The 22,423-nt window shown below is 42.0% G+C and overlaps 1 protein-coding gene across 1 annotated transcript in view; it reads left to right on the forward strand.

Annotated features, from left to right (window-relative positions):
• LOC126209944 (cytochrome P450 4C1-like) overlaps positions 1–22,423 on the forward strand; it is an 87,298-nt gene that overhangs the window by 10,270 nt on the left and 54,605 nt on the right. Inside the window, exon 2 of the mRNA XM_049939060.1 lies at positions 5,180–5,381. Coding sequence (XP_049795017.1) covers positions 5,180–5,381 — 202 coding nt within the window. The remainder of the gene's footprint in view (positions 1–5,179; positions 5,382–22,423) is intronic.

The following is a 22,423-nucleotide window of genomic DNA, read 5'->3' on the forward strand; positions in this document are numbered from 1 at the left end:
GTGTATCAACTTTCGTCGTAGGAAATATGGAGAGGAGCAGAAATGATTAGAGAGCAAGACAACACAGTAAAAAGAAGATTAGCTGGTATTTTTCCAAGCATATGAAGAGTCCAATAATAGCATTGTCAACAAAGGGGAGGCTCGCTATAACAAGCACAAACGACGGTGATGTAGCAAAGAGGCTCCACGTGGTAGTGGGTGGTGGCTGCCACTGGCCGTCCCGTATTGCGGTGGCAGAGGGCGCTCGCGGTACGAAGTCACTGGACGAGTGGCTCAGCGGGCGCGCGCCATTGGATCTGCCGGGTCCCACACGACTGCTATCCGGATCTAGCAGGAATTTGCAGTTCCGTTGCACTATGGTCCTGGGTAGTATCGATGTGTGATACCACATGTCAAGTGGGAGAGATTTCTTCAGTCTACCAGTAACACAATTAATGGTGAGAGAAGTGTAGCATCTTTTGGTCAATCATTAATTCGTCAAATTAGACTGCTTCAGGATATATTGTCAATGATACGTAGATGGCAGGTACCACATTTACCAATCCAATTCTTTTCCCACCGACAACCAACATTACACTTAAAAAATACACACTTCTCAGGTATGTTTATAGGAACGTATTTCAAAAAATGGTTCAAATGGCTCTGAGAACTATGGGACTCAACTGCTGAGGTCATTAGTCCCCTAGAACTTAGAACTAGTTAAACCTAACTAACCTAAGGACATCACAAACATCCATGCCCGAGGCAGGAGTCGAACCTGCGACCGTAGCGGTCTTGCGGTTCCAGACTGCAGCGCCTTTAACCGCACGGCCACTTCGGCCGGCGGAACGTATTTTACATGAACTCTCATCAACAACTGCAAATTGGTACTGACTTAATAACGTGAGATTAACTCCTCCGTATAAACATGAACTCAGTGAAGTTATTTTGTATATTCACACAAGACAACTGGATAGGAAATGCTGTGAGGGTATAGTCTGTCTGAAAATGAAAACCGAGCGGATCTGATGATGGGGGCAAGTTGCTTTTCACGGAATAGCACTGCGGCTGTCGTACCATATGCCTAAGAATCAGTCACTCCTCGTCTGCCCCGATAGCTGAGTGGCGTGCGTGACGGATTGCCGTCCTACGGGCCCGGGTTCGATTCCCATCTGAGTCGGGGATTTTGTCCACTGAGGGACTGGTGCTGTCTTCGTCATTTGATCCCCATCTGGCGCGCAGGTCGCCCAATGTGGCGTCGAATGTAATAAGACCTGCACCAAGGCGGGGGACCTACCCTGTAATGGGCCTCCCAGCCAATGACGCCAAACGATCATTTCCATTTCATTTCCAGTTACCCCTCTAGCAGTATAGAAAAGTGTGCATAGATTTACACATCCATACGTACTGGGTAGTTATAACTAAAGTACAGATACTCACGGAGGTCTGGTGTCGGCCACAATTACCATGCGGCAGCGAAACTTGGTAGGTATGCTGCTAATGCATTAATGCACAACCGGTTAATGATACAGTTTTGGCCACCAGATGCAAAACTTACACCATTTCTTATTTAACCAGCTATCGACGGCCCTTAAAAATTGCATTCTTTCATCTAAAAAGTCCGTAGTTAGTCGAATAACATGATAGATAATGAAGTTTTGCATAATAACTGTATGGCATAACACCATATATCATTTTGGCTTCATTGTCAGCGCGCGCGCAATCGCAAATGATTGTGCCACATCAGATAAATTTCATACACATCAACAGCACATAGCCCCCTTCCAAACAAACGAATGAACTCACCCAGCCGCGCGGGATTAGCCGAGCCGGCACGGTAGCTCAGCGTGTTCGGTCAGAGAGCCGGTCGGCCTCTGTAATAAAAAAACTGAGTGGAAGCATCTACCACCGAACTTGAACAGGATGTCCTGCGACGTCCGCAACGACCAAACACAACGATCAATAATGAACAATGAGAAAAAAAAGCGGTCTGAGGCGCTGCAGTCATGGACTGTGCGGATGGTCCCGGCGGAGGTTCGAGTCCTCCCTCGGGCATGGGTGTGTGTGTTTGTCCTTAGGATAATTTAGGTTAAGTAGTATGTAAACTTAGGGACTGATGACCTTAGCAGTTAACTCCCATAAGATTTCACACACATTTGAACCTTTTTTTTTTTTTTTAACTCGCCCATCGCTTTGGGCAAAAACTTGTCACTGCGCGTTGGACACCGTATCCTTCACAGTCTCTATCCGTCTGTACAGCTGCCTGCATTAGCTCGCCGCTTCCGGAATTTGGTCGGGAATTTCCGGTCTTGTATCGAATCCACCCGACGAATTGACGGAGCTGTAATTATGGACATAATTGTTCCTTTTAGACAATAGTGGTTTGTTTACAACAAGTTTCATGACGGATTAAATTTACTGTGAAACGTTACTCAAGAAGATGTCTCAATATGCTCATGGATCAGCACCACATATACTGGACGCTTTTGAGAGCTGGAAACTATATTTCTTAATACATAATACATGGCGTTTCAAAAAGTATATACGTATTACAAAGTATTTTTTTTTTTCCAAACTGTCGATCGCTACGTCTCGGCTCGGTTATTGGAGAAAAGATTACATAGTCTAGTTTATATTAATATCCAATAGATTTCAGCTGTCTTCTGTTTTGCTTGGTAACCGTCGTATGTATAAAATGGCTACTCCGCAGCAGAAATCATTTTGTGTTGTCGAGTTTGCGAATTACAGTTTCGTGATTACAGTGCAAAGACGTTTCAGGATGAGGCACCAAATTGATCCTCCGAAAGAGTGGAACATTCCCAGATGGTATCGACAGTTTCTAGAGACAGGATGTGTATGTAAAGGAAAGAGTCCTGGCTGCCGTAGTGCCTGAAGAAAATAGTTGCACGAATTCAAACTGCTTTCCAACGTAGTCCTTCAAAATCAACTCGTCATCCCAGTCGGGAGTTACAACTGCCTACAGCAACAATTCGGCGTGTTTTGAGACGTCGGTTGGTTATGAAGCAGTACGAGTTACAGCTCTTACAAGCTCTGCGTCCTGATGACAAACGCAAACGTGTGGCATTTTGCAATGAGATTCTTGATACTATTGACAATGATAACACTTTCGCACAACGCATAGTGTTCAGTGATGAAGCGACTTTCCGTGTTAGATGTCAGGTAAACAAACACAATATCGAATTTGAGACCTACAGAACCCACATGCAGTCACTGAACAGGTACGGGATTCGTCCATAGTCAATGTGCTTTGTGCGATATCCCGATCATCTCTTTGCCGGCCGGACTGGCCGAGCGGTTCTAGGCGCTACAGTCTGGAATCGCGCGATCACTACAGTCGCAGGTTCGAATCCTGCCTCGGGCATGGATGTGTGTGTTGTCCTTAGGTTAGTTAGGTTTAAGTAGTTCTAAGTTCTAGGGGACTGATGACCATAGCAGTTAAGTCCCATAGTGCTCAGAGCCATTTGAACCATTTTTTTGATCGTTTATGGCCCATTCTTCTTTGATGGAAACGCGGTTAACGACCAGCAGTATCTCGCTCTCTTACAAAACTGGTTGTTTCCGAGGCTGCACGAAGACAACGTCATTTATCGACAAGTCGAGGCACACCTCACTGGAGTCGCCAAGTGCGTGAATGAAACTCTACCGAACCGTCGGATTGGTCGTCAAGGAACTGGCGACTTAGCATGTCTCAGCTCGGCTCCACGGTCACCGGATTTGACACCGTCTGACTTCTTCCTGCGGGGTTTCGTTAAAGACAACGTTTATGTACCACAACTCCTACAAAACATGGAAGAGTTGAAGAACCTGATCCGTACTGCCATAACATCAGTGACGAAGGACGAACTTGCCCGAGTATGGGAGGAATTTGAGTATCAATGTGATATTGTTCAGGTCGCTGATCGAGGACATATTGAACATCTGTAATCTGCACTTGAGAGGTTCGTAAATATGTGTGTAAAATTTCATATTCGTACATCTTAAACAAATATTTGCATTTGAAATACGTATATTCTTTCTGACACACCCTATATTACTACACATGATTCCACTTACTAAAGCCGGCCTGTGTGGCCGAGCGGTTCTAGGCTCTACAGTCTGGAACCGCGCCACCGCTACGGTCGCAGATTCGAACCCTGCCTCGGGATTGGGTGTGTGTGATGTCCTCAGGTTAGTTAGGTTTAAGTAGTTCTAAGTTCTAGGAGACTGATGACCTCAGAAGTTAAGTCCCATAGTGCTCAGAGCCATTTGAACCAACCACTTACTAAAAACTTACTCTAACCTACTCATTTGTCTCTCCTAAAGTTTTTCAATTATTCGAAGCGCGAATATCGCTGAACTGAATTGTTTTAGGCGTTCAGAAATGTGTTTTTCCCAGTTAAAATTCTCATCTATGGACACCTAAATTTTTTTAAGCTTCCATCGTACTTTTTATTCCGTGATCATGTGCTACATTTATCGTTAGTGTAGTACCTCAAAATGTGCAGAACTGAATATCTTGTGTCATTTTGAAATTGATAATGAGAGCGTTTGCAGAAAAGCAATAGTACCTTTAAGTACGTTATTTAGCATTTTTGCTGTTGCTGTATGTTTGGGTTGATTACAGTACGAGTTTCAGTTATAAAAAGAACTGATTATGATTGTTGTATATTAGGTGGAAGATCGAAACAATAGAAAGGCCTACATTGTTGGACATCAGAAGGATCTCCCCTGTGTTCATGATTTCAATTACTAAGTACAAGTTTGTGCTCGCTTTTCTTTAAATATGCTATTGACTGGTTAGCTGTACCACCAAATTCATAAACCCTCGGTTTATCTAAGAGTATTGGATGTATCTGCCAACGGCCTTGCCACAGCGGTATCACTGGTTCCTGTCAGATCAGCGAAGTTAAGCTCCACCGTGCTTGGCCAGCACTCGGGTAGGTGGTGGGGCGGGTCTGGTGAGCCCTCTTGGCAAGCAGGGTGGTCGGTCGATACAGCCGCGCCTTCCGAGGACTTTGTGGGCGGAGTACTGGAAGTGTCTAGAGCAGTGCAGTAATGCTTCTTCTTGTGTGCTTCAGCTTTTCTGTAAAGTTTTGTTCCAGTGAGTGTCACAGTTTCTGCAAACTCGAGTGTACATACACAGCTATTTTCCCGCCGTGCCAGCAAATGAAAAGTCTTGGTGCTGTGGTCGTGGTGGCAGGTTCTACGTGGGCCCGAAATTGGTGATAATGGTCGCTCACCCGGACGACGTGCAACACGTCCTGGTGACGTCCAAGATGGTAGAACGAGATCCCCTCACCACGAACGTCATGCGGACCATCGTCGGCGACGGATTACTCACCCTCAACGGTAGCCGGTGGAAGACGCACCGCAAACTCATCAACCCCACGTTCCACTCTGAGGTGAGTCAAAACCAACCTCTCAAGACTTACAAAGCTTCGCTAAAATCCACTGGTGGAAAATGATAAGGCATCATCATCATGTTATGGTCGCAGATAAGGGCACTTTAATTTCATCCTGCACAAACTGTACGCTTTTTGTGATCTGTATCTCGGGGACAGAAGCGGTTCGTGGTGTCAATACTAGGGAAAGCTGCAAAATTGTCAACGTGTGACGGTATTTTCTTTGGTTTTTTTTTCTCTTTTTTATTTATGCTATCTGTGTTACGTAACATGCGTAAACTTATATATAAAACACTCCACCTGTATAGATTCTAATATGAGGCCAATACCCAGTAAAAAAGCAAAAGATGTGAAATCAGAGGAAGACAGTCGAAAGACTGTTGAATGGAAAGAGACAAGTAACGGCGTTCGTTGAACTAGTTGGCGGTATTACGGGCGAGAAACGCAAAAGTTATTACAAGACACTAAAAATTTATTATTGGTGTCAAAAGCGATGTGCAATAAGAGGAAACTGTCAGAGGTCGTGTTGTAATGTTTAAAAGTAACTGTTGCACAGCGAGTTTTATGTTATGCTACACTTACTTAGAGAAAAGAAGGATATGCCTTGGTAAATCTTCGGTATAAATGTTGTTAATAGTAAATGTTGTGTCTAGTTCATACTGTCTAGACACAATGAGGTAGCTAGGTGCACGCTAAACTAACGCAGACGGGCTTGAAGTACTGGAACAGGAGACTTATTAATGCACTAAAGAAAAGTACGTAGTTTTATAATACTTAACTTTATTCTCTTGTTGGAATACATCTCTCTTGAATATTAGTACGCTATAAGCACTGATACAAATGGCGCCTTGCTAGGTAGTAGCTATGGACTAAGCTGAAGGCTATTCAATCTGTCTCTCGGCAAATGAGAGGAAGGCGTCGTACTTCTGTTCGCAAGCAATGTCGTCCGTACAACTGGGGCGAGGTCTAGTCCGTGTCTTGTGACCTGCCATATGGTGGCGCTAGGTTTGCGATTACACAGTGGCGACACGCGGGTCCGACATGTACTACAGGACCGCGGCCGATTTAAGTTACCACCTAGCAAGTGTGGTGTCGAGCGGTGACACCACAGTAAACTATTTCCCATTTGCTTAAATATAAAATGAGTGTGCTATCTTATATGAATGAACTCAGTGCATATGAGCATTTAATCTCTGTCCCATTCGAACATCTTACAATTCACTGTTCTACATACATTGAATTTCAAGAAATTACTACATTACAGCTGCCCATAAATCATATCGATTCAGTAGGGAGCGAGTAACGTTACATTCAAGAGAACAAGACACCATACTGATTACAGTTCCAGAGATTGCATCGTAACTCGCCATTTTCATACGTCACGAATTAGGCGCAACTTCCTTGCATATATCTTTGGACATCGACACCATTGACAGCAAAAATAAACAATGTAAACAGTCCCACGAGTGCTTAGCTAGGAACAACATGCTGCTCGACTTTATATTTATTTCGTTGTGCTGCAGCCCATGTGTTTAAAAAGTAAGAATGCAAGATACCTTGCAGCTAACGATATATTATAGACAAAATATTTTGGAACCAATAATAAAGTGATTAACAACTTGCAATTGGCGTATTACAATTTTACTTAGCAGAAACTATAATATTTTGTAGAATTATGAGGTGCCCATGTTGTGTATTTGAATGTTTACACGTGTATTCTAAATGCAATTTGGCACTGAAATAAAAATCAGTAGCAGAAACACATTTGTGAGGAACTAAAACAGAGTAATGTAAAGCATACGGATACAGTTACAAATGTGATCAAATTTTCTACTGACAGCGAGGCCTGAAGAATTTTTACTCCTCTTCAGTTGTCTCTGAAGAAACGTTATCTTGGATATTTCAGCCTAATAAGCGCGTTGTGAATACCATCAAAATGCACTTGAAGTAACAAAAAAGTAAATAACACTATTTGCCAGTGAAAAACTTGATAGTAACTGAAAGTACCGGCACACGCTTCTCGCTCTTATTTCATCCAACCGTTTGTGAAACTCTAGCCGAATAATGACTCTTATGTTAGCATATTCTAATGCACTCTAGTGTGACATCTGCAAACTAAGCATGCCTTTACCACAGAACAGAGAATGTGCAGAATGGAAATTCTGCTGTAATCCAAGCGCGAAAATTTAGTGCACATGCGCGTGGGCTGCCATATTGAAATCGAGTCAACAGTTATGTCTGAAGCCAAAGGCGAAAGGATGCGTTTCGTTTATTCTATTAATTATGCCGTTTAGCTGCTGGGCTTACCCAAGTGCAATCACTTGTTTGATGTACTGCTGAAGTTAAAGTTACAGAGAAGACCACACAATGAAGTAAGGGGCGGTTCCCATGAGGCGGCTGTTAGCAGCAGCACATGAGAAAAAATAGTTTTCCGATTTTCCTGGTGTTTAACTGTAACAAAATACTGTATGTAAATGAAGCAAACCTACATCAACTCCTGGAGTTAGTTTCTTGGTAGAGCTTCTCCTTATCCTTCAAAAATTAAAAAAGACTTGTTTCGCATTTGTGCGCTTTCTTCACTACTGTATATAAGACTTCTTGTACGATTTTGGGGAACTAACCAGCACACACAATTGATTTATTTCATGTCTTACAGTTTCGTATCGCTACTCGATGATCAAGTATCTTTTACGATATTGGTCATCGTTACTGTAATACTTCTTAGAACTCTCCACCGTAACATCTGAAGGGTTTCCGCGAAATATGTGGCCACGGCGTTTTTACTTTTTGCTCGTTTTAAGTGCTACGCTGCTGTGTACTAAATATACAGGGTGTTTCAAAAATGACCGGTATATTTGAAATGGCAATACAAACTAAACGAGCAGCGATAGAAATACACCGTTTGTTGCAATATGCTTGGGACAACAGTACATTTTCAGGCAGACAAACTTTCGAAATTATAGTAGTTACAATTGTCAACAACAGATGGCGCTGCGGTCTGGGAAACTCTATAGTATGATATTTTCCACATATCCACCATGCGTAGCAATAATATGGCGTAGTCTCTGAATGAAATTACCGGAAACCTTTGACAACGTGTCTGGCGGAATGGCTTCACATGCAGATGAGATGTACTGCTTCAGCTGTTCAATTGTTTCTGGATTCTGGCGGTACACCTGGTCTTTCAAGTGTCCCCACAGAAAGAAGTCACAGGGGTTCATGTCTGGCGAATAGGGAGGCCAATCCACGCCGCCTCCTGTATGTTTCGGATAGCCCAAAGCAATCACACGCTCATCGAAATATTCATTCAGGAAATTAAAGACGTCGGCCGTGCGATGTGGCCGGGCACCATCTTGCATAAACCACGAGGTGTTCGCAGTGTCGTCTAAGGCAGTTTGTACCGCCACAAATTCACGAAGAATGTCAAGATAGCGTGATGCAGTAATCGTTTCGGATCTGAAAAATGGGCCAATGATTCCTTTGGAAGAAATGGCGGCCCAGACCAGTACTTTTTGAGGATGCAGGGACGATGGGACTGCAACATGGGGCTTTTCGGTTCCCCATATGCGCCAGTTCTGTTTATTGACGAAGCCGTCCAGGTAAAAATAAGCTTCGTCAGCAAACCAAATGCTGCCCACATGCATATCGCCGTCATCAATCCTGTGCACTATATCGTTAGCGAATGTCTCTCGTGCAGCAATGGTAGCGGCGCTGAGGGGTTGCCGCGTTTGAATTTTGTATGGATAGAGGTGTAAACTCTGGCGCATGAGACGATACGTGGACGTTGGCGTCATTTGGACCGCAGCTGCAACACGGCGAACGGAAACCCGAGGCCGCTGTTGGATCACCTGCTGCACTAGCTGCGCGTTGCCCTCTGTGGTTGCCGTACGCGGTCGCCCTACCTTTCCAGCACGTTCATCCGTCACGTTCCCAGTCCGTTGAAATTTTTCAAACAGATCCTTTATTGTATCGCTTTTCGGTCCTTTGGTTACATTAAACCTCCGTTGAAAACTTCGTCTTGTTGCAACAACAGTGTGTTCTAGGCGGTGGAATTCCAACACAAGAAAAATCCTCTGTTCTAAGGAATAAACCATGTTGTCTACAGCACACCTGCACGTTGTGAACAGCACACGCTTACAGCAGAAAGACGACGTACAGAATGGCGCACCCACAGACTGCGTTGTCTTCTATATCTTTCACATCACTTGCAGCGCCATCTGTTGTTGAAAATTGTAACTACTGTAATTTCGAAAGTTTGTCCGCCTGAAAATGTATTGTTGTCCCAAGCATATTGCAACAAACGGTGTATTTCTATCGCTGCTCGTTTAGTTTTTATTGCCGTTTCAAATATACCGGTCATTTTTGAAACACCCTGTAGCTTAAGTATCGGAATTGGTTTTATAGTTCGTAAGGAAGCTACGCGTAACAGAAGTTAAAAGTATTTTATCTGAGCTCACTGCCGGACTGCGCCACGTGCAAGCAGCGTGCACTCTGCCGTGAACGCACGATTCCCAAGTTAGTGACCACGCTCTATTGTTGTAGTTGCAATGTAGACAATGAGGACCTAGTAGACATTCCACACCATAGTTACGTAATCAAAAAGCTGAAACACGTCTCACATTTAGGACACAGCTTGTCATAAGTTTCTTTGTGACATGTCTGAATCGACATTTATTTAACGAATATTATTCATATTGCGTAATATGTTAGTGTGAACTTAAAAGTCTGCGTCCCGCCTACTGTCTTCATTTAAAGCAATACCTATGTTAATTCTGAATAAATTCACAGACTGCTTATATCTGGGCATCGGTTGTGTAAGGTACAGATACATTACCTGTTGGTGAGCCGGCCGGAGTGGCCGAGCGGTTCTAGGCGCTACAGTCTGGAACTGCGTGACCGCTACGGTCGCAGGTTCGAATCCTGCCTCGGGCATGGATGTGTGTGGTGTCCTTTGGTTAGTTAGGTTTAAGTAGTTCTAAGTTCTAGGGGACTTATGACCTCAGAAGTTAAGTCCTATAGTGCTCAGAGCCATTTGAACCATTTGAACCTGTTGGTGACATTTGAACATTTGTGACGGCAAGGAATCGAGGCCAGATTTCCCGCTAATCGCAAGCGGACATATCATCCACTTCATGCAGGCCAGTCTATTTCCAGTTGATTTCAGACGGCTGTCAATCGTCATTAGTGACTGTTCATCCAGACACGCAAGTAAAAAGTACCGTACCTCTGCGTCACTTTAAGGTTGAAAAGATGAGTGAAAATTCCAGTATTGATACAAACACTGAAACGCTTACAGAATGTCTCACGAGAGCTATTTCTATAGGAAGTGAAGTGGATTTGGCAGCGAAAGTACCAGAAAAGAAAAAGTAATAACACTGCTGCAACGAGAACGCCGATATTTACAAAACAAAGTAGCTTCATTGTGACATCAGGCTAAAATCATTATAAACAACTCAACTATGATAAATAACCATTTAATAGTAATGTCTAATATAATCCATCTTAAGGTCTGGTCTGAAGATAACGATAATGATTTTGTAGCGTAACAGGCAGACTAGTCGGGAGAATTCAGTGGTCGGCTTATCTTAATTTTGTTAATCTAGGCAATATTGTTACACCTTTAGTAGTTGTTACTACGCACATAAGGAACGGGTAGAGCAAGCTCGTTAATTTGTACGCAGGACTCTCTCTTGTATTAATGACTGATCTGAGAGGGTGATTCTCTTTGGGAACTTTTAATTTTGATATTAATTTAGGTGTAGTGGTTTTCATATTATAAACAGAGCACCTTATTCATAGTTTAATTTTATTTTATTTTATTAAATGTCCAATTCGCATTCCAACTGAAAGATTTTGTTGGATATGGTTTTAGGCGTTAAGTCAGGAGCGGGAAAAATGAACAGGAATAAGCAGTGCTGCAGGAAAGGAGAAAACAGCGTGACTCATGTGATGCGAGGAACGTAGGGAAGACAGGAAGAGAATTTCCAACAATTTGCAAAGAGCACACAGATGCTCATAGACTGGACAGTTATGGTATGTCTGCGGCAGCCGAACACACACAAAAAAAAGCACTGAAGAGGATTTAGAAGTCGTACACGTGGCGAAGGAACGAATAAAAGTTGATGCACTTGAAGAACTAGAAATATCGGTTCACTAAGGTAGATTTGATATTGCAGAAGGAGATTTTCACTCTGCAGCGGGGTGTGCGCTGATATGAAACTTCCTGGCACATTAAAACTGTGTGCTGGACCGAGACTCGAACTCGGGACCTTTGCCTTTCGCGGGCAAGTGCTCTACCATCTGAGCAACCCAAGCACGACTCACGTCCCGTCCTCACGCCCCGTCCTCACCATGAAATCCAAGTTTTCTCACCTCCTGCCTAATTGTCACGGTACTTGCAGTGTATCCTGATGCCGTTTGGAATTCCTGTGTGATGGTCTGGATAGATGTCTGCCTATTACACATTACGACCCTCTTCAATTGTCGGCGGTCTCTGTCAATCAACAGACGATGTCGGCCTGTACGCTTTTGTGCTGTACGTTGAGAGGCACCCACATGCCTTGCTCATACTGTGGCATCAAGCAGCCAGGCCTGCAATATGAGTGGTCTGCCAAGCGAGTGGATTCATTCTTATTTACCGAGTAACATGAACTCTCGTACTCACAATTAAGTTACAAATTATCTTCCTATATGAATAATACGCAACGGAAACGCACATCTGACTATCAGTAATTTACAGAACTCTGACTGTTCACTACGCACTGGCAATACCACATTTTCTTATTTTATTTAACGGCTTTTATCAACACCTGGCCATCGCACTGAATATGAGTGGCGCACACATTATAAATTCTGGATATCATGACGACATGCAATTCGAAGGAAAAGTCCACCAATCTTTTTCTTTCCACTATCTTATTTATTCCGATAAATTCTATAACCTAAAGACACAAATTCTATAACCTACAACAATAACACATGAGAAATTCCGCCCAGTGGGCATGGCTTTACATTGGTGATTCTCTACCTTATGGTCTCGTAATTATTTAACGCTACAGTGCACTTTCTGGATAGGATGGTGGATCTTTTATTATATCTCACACTTCGACTCTCACAATCATCATCACGAAACTTTCCTCCAGATCGAGCGGTACAGAAGGAACAAGCATAACCCACTAATCTTTTGAAACTACCTTGCTACTCTCCCATGCAAACCACACATACCCAAATTACATGACATACACCACACTACAACATGGAATACAATACAATAAATAGTCACAACACTATCACTTTCAGCTTTCCCACTTCAATTAGTATTTGTCCCAGTTTCACACGACACTGCCCCACTTCGTAATTCTACTTTCCTACTATGAACTCTGGAGATATAAGCACGTCTTCCTGAGCAATGCAAGCCATGTGGCATTGCTGGATTGACGGCTGACTCACCTTGCTTCTCTCTCAGAGTATTATAGTTTGAATCAAGCGTCACACGGAAACATATCTCGCAAAGTAATATTAAGAACATATTCATCACGCACACGAGTCCTCAACTGATACCATGGACGAGTACTTCTCATTACCCTTTGTCTCATGCACAGATTGAGCCTCACACAGTACTCACCACGTGGAAGTACTCGTCTCTAATTTCAAGTCCTGCACACTCCATTTCTTAAATATTTCAACTTACAGTACACACGCTAGTAATTCAGCTTAACTTAAGCACACGGAAGTATTTCAACTTATTGCTACACGTGGTTTCATTGTGACCGTTGGTCACTTCCGAAGATTACTACAATCCCATTAATATTACCTGCCTGACATTTAATTCTCCCCACGAAAGTTCCTGAAATAGAGAAATTATTATTTCCAACTACTCTTAAATATTCCACATGCATACCATGTCTCCACTCTTTTGTCTCTACGGAGCACAACTAAGACAGGTCTTAACAGCATAAGATCCAGCGGTAGAGTGCTGAAACATGGCCGTTCTTCAGGTCATCTCGCACCTCTGTCGAGGTGGGGGAAGACCATGCTACCGTATTGGTCAGCCACATTTCAGGCGCTCAAAGCTCAGGTAAATTTCATCTCTTTGGTCCCACAAAAGGTGGCCAAAGGATCGTCTCAAAGATGATCATATATTCACATTCACTATCTGCGGTTAGCAGACGACCATACATTCATTCATTTCACAGATCTCACCAAACTGGATGTAGGGATTTATTTTGAGGGAGTGCACATGTGATCAATTAAACAAATAAATTGTCATTCTTTCCCACACTGGTATCCGGCTTCGCTGTATTAATTGAAATTGAGTTATATTACAAAAAAATGTGTTGTTCTGACAAAAATAATGAAGTATGTTGTACCTATTTTCAATGTCGGGCGGTACTGTACCCTTTCAACGTGTCCCTTCACGTTTCCACTTGACTATCACATCGGAAACAGAGGACCTAGGGATATTTAGGAGTGTGGAAATATCGCATACAGACGTACGACTCAAGTGACACCGAACAATGTGACCACGTTCGAAGTTTGTGAGTTCCGCTGAGGGCTCCATTCTGCTCTCTCTAGATGTCTAATGACAACTGAGGTCGCTGATATGTAGTAACTGGCATCAGGTGGTAGCACAATGCACCTAATATGAAAAACGTATGTTTCTGGGGGTGTCCAGATACTTTTGATCACATGGTGTAATGAATATGTCGTCAGTACTTAAGAGAAGTTCTAGTACCTTCCGCCGCGGAAGTCGAACACGCGCCAGAACAAATGGACGTGGTCAGCCCATAGAGGGCTCCGCCTCCGCGGCGACTATTCCGCGCAGCGGCTCTCGCGCAGCGAGGACGCCACCGCTACGCCACGTGTAGAGGTGTACATGTCCCGCTTTTAACCCGCCCATGCTTGCCCGGTGGCCAGGCGGGCAGGCCGCCGCTCGTTGTCAACAGAACGGGCAGGCTGCTTCACTCCCAGCCAAGCCAAGCAGAACCCAACCTGGGCAGGCTGCGGGAAACTTGCTTGCCTGCTCATATTACTGCTGAGCTGCGCTACGCAGCCGTTTAGTCTGCGCGCGTCATTGTCGTATTATGAACGTTAATCAAAAGTTTTTATTTTACCTGAGCACCAAAAGACAAACCCCAACATTATATATATGTATTAATTTCAGGTAAAAAAATATTGGTTTTATTTGTATATTCTTCCTTTACGCGTATATTTCGGGCTTCTTATCTATATAAATAAAAATTAATTGCCAAATGAGTTGATAAGCGTAAAACTCGAGAACGCCTGTACCAGTTCGGCTAAATTGTTTTTGCTGTGTTCGTAATTCTCAGGACAAGGTTTTTATGAAATAAAATTTTTCGAAAATCGACCGAAAAATTGGAAAATTTGACAAAAACTGAAAGTGCGTTTTCATTGTGTCCGTGTGTTTGTATTCCATACAATCTTGATGAAATTTTGCACACTATACCTTGAAACCAAGAGGAAGGTCACAGTCTACATAAAATTTCATATGGTGCATGGCAGAGGTTCCTTTACATAACGGAATTCGACAAATTGTACGTATTTATTCCCATCTTGAAATTTGGCACACTTGATATTCAAAGCAGGATGAAGGGCGCTGTCTGCTTAAAATTCTGAATGGTGCATGGCGGAGGGTACTTTACTTACACACTTCTACACCAACCTACAATTTTATTCCGATCTTGAAGAAATTTTGCACACTTGACCATCAAGAGGAACATCACTGTCTACATAAAATTTCGGACAGTACATTGAAGAGAGTACCTTACAAAAGATTTTGACATCGTTTGCGTGTTACCGTGAAAGTTCACTATGTACGCATGTTTCCATGGAGAAGGTTTTTGAATATATATATATATATATATATATATATATATATATATATATATATATATATATATATATATATATATATATATATATATATATATGTGTGTGTGTGTGTGTGTGTGTGTGTGTGTGTGTGTATATATATACATTTCTTTTAAACGAAATGTCTATGATCTTTTTGAAATTTGAGAGCTGTCTGACATTCACAGTCATCGTGTTGGACAATTCGCGCACAGCAAATGTCGTTTAACAGTTGCAAACCATTTTTGGTTGAGTGAACGTGTTATATTGGCTGCAAAAAACCTTGATGTTAACGAAATGAATTTTCAGATTAAAAATATGACACCTGGCGAATTGCTGACATACAAGTCGGTTTATTCCGTTACTAACCAAGATGATGTACTCAACTATCCTACGGAATTTTTAAATTCGCTGGATTTCCCCGGATTACCGCCTCCCAATCTGTAATTAAGTCGGATCGGCAATCATGTTGCGAAAGGTAAACCAGCCACGTCTTTGTACTGGCACCCGGCTTGCGGGGAAGAAGTTAAAGAACAACGTAATCGAAGCCACAATTTTAAAAGGAAAGTACAAAGGTGAGGACAGTTTGATTCCAGTATCACTAAGATTCCGACCGACATGCCATTCGACTTTAAACGGTTATAATTTCCAGTGCAGCTTACATTTGCCATGTCGATAGATAAATCACAAGGGCAGTTGTTATATGTTTGTGGCATCAATCTTGAAAATCATGTTTTTCACATGGCTATTTGTATGTCGCATATTCCCCTGTCGGGACACCTTCAACTTTATTTGTTTACGCACCAGAAAACAAAACTATCAATGCTGCGTATCAAAACGTATTACAATAAATGCTACCTAGCAATAAACTTTGACACTGATTCACTGATCACCACAAAAGTTGACAGATATATATGAGTTTTCATAGATAGGTGAAGAGGAGATGAACTGAGGTGGCGGAATCCAACAGAGAGAGGAGAAGGATAGAGGGTGGGGGGGGGGGGGGAGATGGGCCAAGGGATGGGTTCAAAAATGGTTCAAATGGCCCTGAGCAATATGGGACTTAACTTCTGAGGTCATCAGTCCCCTAGAACTTAGAACTACTTAAGGGGCTCCGGAAAGGCTCAAAATCATGAAAAGTTCAATTTTTACTTTTTTGCGTTTTCTGAATCTGCAGACTATTACCTTTTAATACATATATAATTTATTCAATTCCGAAGACTACAACAATTTTTAAATTTTTTTTGAAATGTGTTCTACATGGGCGTGACCCACTGTGGCGCTGTTAAACTGCTGTCAAATGGTGTTATTATTAACGTCCGTGTTCATCAGGTACATTTTAGTGATGTGAGATAAAGTATGTGTTGTGGCTAACCTGTGATGGTTCAATATATATCGCTGGTGTGATTGTCGATTGTTTCATGTTTATTTACTCTGTCGTTATCTCGAAAATATTCGTAATTAATTCTGTTTCTTGAGTCTCTGTTTTGTTGAAGTATAATAATGAGTAAAAGTAAAGTTATTAGAAATCCTCTGAAGGCTTTTAAGAAAAGGAGAAATGTTGGAAAGCCAAAGGTATGTGTTATTACTGTAAACAATAAAGACGATAACCAAGTGAGTGAACCTAACTTCTCAAGTACACCTTCCCATAGCAGTCAAAGTGGGAAAGAAAATACTTCACAGAAGAAGCTTGGTTCAATGAGTGAAAACTATGAATGTTTTATGGGCGAATCGGATGCGAATGAAATATTTGATATGTCGGTTCTCAAAGGAATTTTTTCAAACTGTGTAAGATGTATTCATTGTAGTGAAGTTGGTCTGGAACTCTCCATAATAGAGCACGTAGGACTTGCTAGTGAAATACAACTGAAATGTGATAAGTGTTCATACATGACCACCTTTTGGAACAGTGCTGCAGTAACTGCAACTGAAGAAAATGGTAGCAAAATCTACGAACACAACAACGAGCGATGCTTGCTTTAGACAAGGAACGCCTTCGGGCTGCATACAGGGCTGTAAAGAGTCTAGAAATACAAGCAAAGAGTAAACAGGAGGAGGAACAAGAGGAAGCTGGAGGAGGAGTTTGCAGAGGATGAAGATAATCCATCCTATGGACCTGGAATGCACTAAAAAGTTAATCCAATCTTTGTCGCTCGATTCCCAAAACTTTTATTTTCTCATACTAATTACATGTTTTCTAAGGATCTTCCAAACAAATTTGTTTCAAACTTTCAGTAAATGTTACACAGTACCTTCTGCATAATTTAACACAGCCTTTTTTCAAAAAACTGTATATTTTTGAATATATAAATAAAAAACTGCAAAAAATGTTGTGAATTTTCACTACAATTGAAAAAAATCATCTTTAATAACTGAACTAAAATTTTGTAAAATCCCTGTGTTAAGTTGTGGCCCATATTCCAATAAATAATCTGTAAAAAGTTCAACTTCCTACCTCAAATACTTTGTGAGGAAAGATGTAATTTATAAGCGTTATTTTAACATTGCAAGTATAGGGCGTTCCGGAGCCCCTTAAACCTAACTAACCTAAGGACATCACACACATCCATGCCCGAGGCAGGATTCGAACCTGCAACCGTAGCGGTCGCGCGGTTCCAGACTGTAGCGCCTAGAACTGCTTGGCGACTTCGGCCGGCCAAGGGATGGGGAGGGGGGGGGGGGGGGAGGTGATCAAAGAGATAGTGGGACAGGACTAAATGGATAGAGAGAAAATACGGGAGGGAAGATGGACTACGAGAGTATGGAATAAATAAATTCCCAGGCAACGCAATGCAGTCTGTGCTGCACTTTTCAACACCGAAACGGATGGATATTTGTACTAAAGAAGTGAACCTCCACCCCCAAAAAACAAGATTGGTCACCTCCCCAGAAGAATAAATTATCTACGCCCCTATTAACCACTGTACTGCCATGAGAACCAAATTAAGATTTTAGATCTAGATTCTTTAACTTTAGTATGTTTCAGCCAAGTATGACACCAATTACTCGTATATAAATATTTAACTACGTTTCCAGGATGTATTTTACTGGTTCTGTGAATTCATTCGAAGTTGGCAAAATCATTCTAAATTGCCAAAATGCAATTTAACAAAATCGAAGGACTTGTTTCGTATCCAGTTCGTCTAAAAACTATAGTACTGGGAATACAATGGCGACCCTGAGCCATTTTTCGCGGCTCCTACGTTTGCGTCATGAGAGTCCATACTTGTAGTATAGGTCTGCATCATGAGGGACCATATTTCGGACCATCATGATGCAGACTAAGACGACGAGTGTTTACTTGCATGATGCAAATCTAAACGACGACTCTAGACCCTCATAACACAGACCTAAACGACGAGTCTGAATCCTCATGACGCAGATATAGACGCTGTGGAGAGTGGCTCAGAGTTTCCATTATATTCCTACTACAATACATTCATGGAAAAAGACGCTCTTCATTTTAGGAGTATTTGTAGTGTCTAGGTCTTCAGCATCTTGACTCTGCATGTGGGATTCCCCTTAATATAGAAATACAAGAATAAAATTACATTTTGCAATGTGTGTGGAACTCAAAAAAAAAATGGTAATTCAAACTCATAATGTGTATTGCCTTACTCCACAAATAGTATTTTATTTTGCAGAACACTTTTCAACATAAAATCTTTACAAATTTTCCTTCAGTTCCCCTGAAAGTATTATTTAGGCCAAACCAGATACTCCTAAAAATATTTGGCTACTTTTGCAAACCCAAGTAACAGAAAATGGTTTACAAACAATAATTAATGTCACTTGGGAGGATTTAAATCAAAAAGTTTAGTCTAAAATAAAAATGAACTGTATGCATTACAAAATTTATATCTCAGAAATTGACGCCCAGAAAGCACAAGAAAGAAATCTGCACTCTTAATTAGTACATTTGCGCTCAAACTCATAGTTTCCCGTTTAATGTTCTACTGTATTTTCAATGTGTCTGCTGATTAGTGTTTGAATTAATTATGACGAGATCGTTAAGTCTGTCTGCATTAAGACGTGATTGTTTTTCGCTAATTAGGTTTCCAGCGCAACTAAAAATTCTCTCACTAGACGCACTGTGGTTGGTATATTTAATATTTTTTTTGCCACACACGCAAGTCGAGGAAGTCGTTGGGAGTTATTTTTCCACCACTGTAGAATATCTCCCTCGTTCACACAGTGTTCTTGCAAGCATCTGCTGACTTCATCATGTAGGAGAGGAGGCTCTTCTGCCCAGTCCTCAAATTTCGCCATTTTGTACGGCCCTGGATTTGTTTCTTGGTTGCTGTGATTGGGCACTTGTACTGAAACTGTACAGGTTCCAATTAATATTTGCAGAATAATGTGAAGATCGTACTACACATAGTTGAAATTATAATAGGTTTTAGATGATGCTATCATTTATCGTCCTGTAAAGTCACCAGAAGATCAAAACTAACTGCAGGACGATTTAAATAAGGTATATATTTTTGGTGTGAAAATTAGCAGTTGGCAATAAATAATGACAAGAGCGAGGTTATCCCTGTGTGTACTAAACTAAGTCCGTTAAACTTCGTTTACAAGATCAACCAGTCAAATCTAAAGGCTGTAGATTCTACTTAATACCTCTGATTACAATTACGACCTACTTAAATAGGAATGGACACACAGAAAATACTGTAGGCGTTTTAATGACAAAACACTCATTTGGAGCATTGCTATGAAGTTGGAGAGCCTTACTATTGACGGAAGAGGTCGAAAGAGTCTAAATAAGGGCAGCTGGTTTGGTATTATCGTAAAACAGGGGAAAGACTGTCGCGGAAATTACACAAGAGTTGGGGTGGTAATCATTACAACAATGGCGTTTTTTGACGTGGCGCTATCTATATAGGAAATTTCGATCACCAACTTACACCTCCGAATTCGAAGAGATATTGTTGAGTCCCATATACATTGGAAGAAATGATCATCAGAATAAAATACAAAAAAGCAGCGCTCAGACGGAGAGCTGTAGGTGTTCTATCCCGCGCGAAATTCGAGAAAAGGAGACAAATAAGTTGAAAGTGGTTCGATGAAACCTCAACTAAGCACCTGCGTGTGTCTTGCAGAGTACCCATGTACATGTAGATGAAGAATATATGCATTATCTTAGGAGCTTACCTTCAGCACACATCTGTCGTGCTGCTTGGTAAACTTCAATTTTTTCATCCTCGGTTAACTTTCTTAATGTGCGGTAGTTAGCCACCTTAAACGTTGCAATTTTATGCAACATACTAACGCACATTTTCTGTTCTAGGAAGGCATCAGCGGCTTGTTTCAAAGGTTTCATGTCCTGAAAATACATTTTCTCAACGTACATATTTCACAAGTGGTTCTATAATATTCAGATGGAACAAAATTACAAACCTCTTCATCGTTATCCCGTACGGTACAGTGAGTTTTTAAGGCATAAAACCACGGTAGAACTAAATGTAGGGTTGGATCCTTGTCACTCTCTAGATCAACTGGGGCTTCTTTAAACGGCTTAAGAAATTCTATAAGCTGGCCAGTTATATGGTGGTCATAACCCAGCATTTTATCAGAGGCACCTTCATTATGTAAACAGCCTTCACTGAATCAATCTGAGAATGGACTGATACAAGCATGTCAAAATAACTATTCCAACGAGTTGAAACCCACTGCTTTAAAGATGAGTTCAGTCTCACACAGAGACCTCTTCTCTTGAAGTACGAAACCGTAGCCCGCACTGTATTAAGAATGGCTAATATATTTGGAACATTTTCTTTCAAAAACTGTTCGCTCATAACATGTTTCAAGACTGTGTTTATACTATGAGCCATGCATGGAAGACGCTGATATACTTCGAGAGCTTTGACAATGTTACTGCCCTGGTCTGTGACAAACGTAATTTTGGCAATGTCTTCACGAGAAACACCCATAGTTTCTAAGCCATCTTCCAACTCGTTTCGAATATTCGAGCCAGTTTTTGGGCAGTCAGGAAACGCAGAGCACATCAGTACATATTTATTCAAACGCCAGTCTGAATTTATGTAATGCATTGTCACGGACATGTAATGCACCACTTTGTCTGTCCATATATCAATTGTACTGGCACATATACCAGAACGAATCGCATGCACTATATCTGGGAGCATTTTGCTGCGCACTTTATCAGCTAAGGTTTGAACTTTCCTAGCTACTGTCACTCGGGAAGGCATAACATTTTTAATATCAACTGAGCCATATTTTTTACCTATGTCGATCAGTGTCTGCCCTAAATTAAGAAATCCTTCTCCCTCTATACTGCTAAATGGTCTCAGGTCCTTAGCACACATTTCGACGCACTTTTCGGCCACTAAATCTTTGTCCTCTTTCAAGATATTTACGGAGTGAGGGAACTGCTTGTCAAATTTGCACACATGTCGTAACATACTCGAGGTTCCCGAATAAGTACTTAAGAGCTTTTTACATAGTTTGCATTGAGACACACCTACCGATTTATTTGAAGCGGCCTCATAAACACACGAAAACGTTTCCCATGCGGCACTTGTGCTCTGTTTCGTTACCAGCATGTATTCGCCAGTTGTCAATTTTTTTTCAATCTCACTAAAGTTCGACCTATTCATTGTGCTGCCTCCACCGTTGCGATAAATGAACTGCAGGCTAACTACCTGGCTACTCTAGTCACGGTAGCTTGACAGCGCAATCTGTTGTCAGGCGCAGCAAGCTGAGCGGGTCCCGTGAAGCTTGGCAGGCTTGCGGGAACCCAGGTAGGCCGGGCTTGCGGGAGCCCGTATCGCCCGCATTGCCCACTATGCCTCAGTACACGCGCACTCTTGTGTTTACGTCGCGGCAGGCTGACCTGCATGAACGGTTGCAGAGGAGCTAGGGGCAAGCAGGCTGCAAGGGGAATTTGTACACCTCTGGCCACGTGCACACAGCGGCCAATAGCCGCTCCCTCCGGTTTCGTATATTGGGACCCGCTCTGCCCTAGTCCATCCAGTCTGGTACTCGCTCTCGATTTCGTTTCTATCTTGGCGGTATTGCGTTCTGGTCGTTGGGCGTTGTTGACATTTGCCTGGCTCTGGTTCCGAGTGGATTTACGTTCGGTGTTTGGTGTTGTGGTTTCCACAAGCCTCCGTTGTTTATCTCTTCCTTGTTGTGTCGCTCATAGTCGG

The sequence above is a fragment of the Schistocerca nitens genome, chromosome 10 (genome assembly GCF_023898315.1).
Source record: "Schistocerca nitens isolate TAMUIC-IGC-003100 chromosome 10, iqSchNite1.1, whole genome shotgun sequence".
In the NCBI taxonomy this organism is placed as follows: domain Eukaryota; kingdom Metazoa; phylum Arthropoda; class Insecta; order Orthoptera; family Acrididae; genus Schistocerca; species Schistocerca nitens.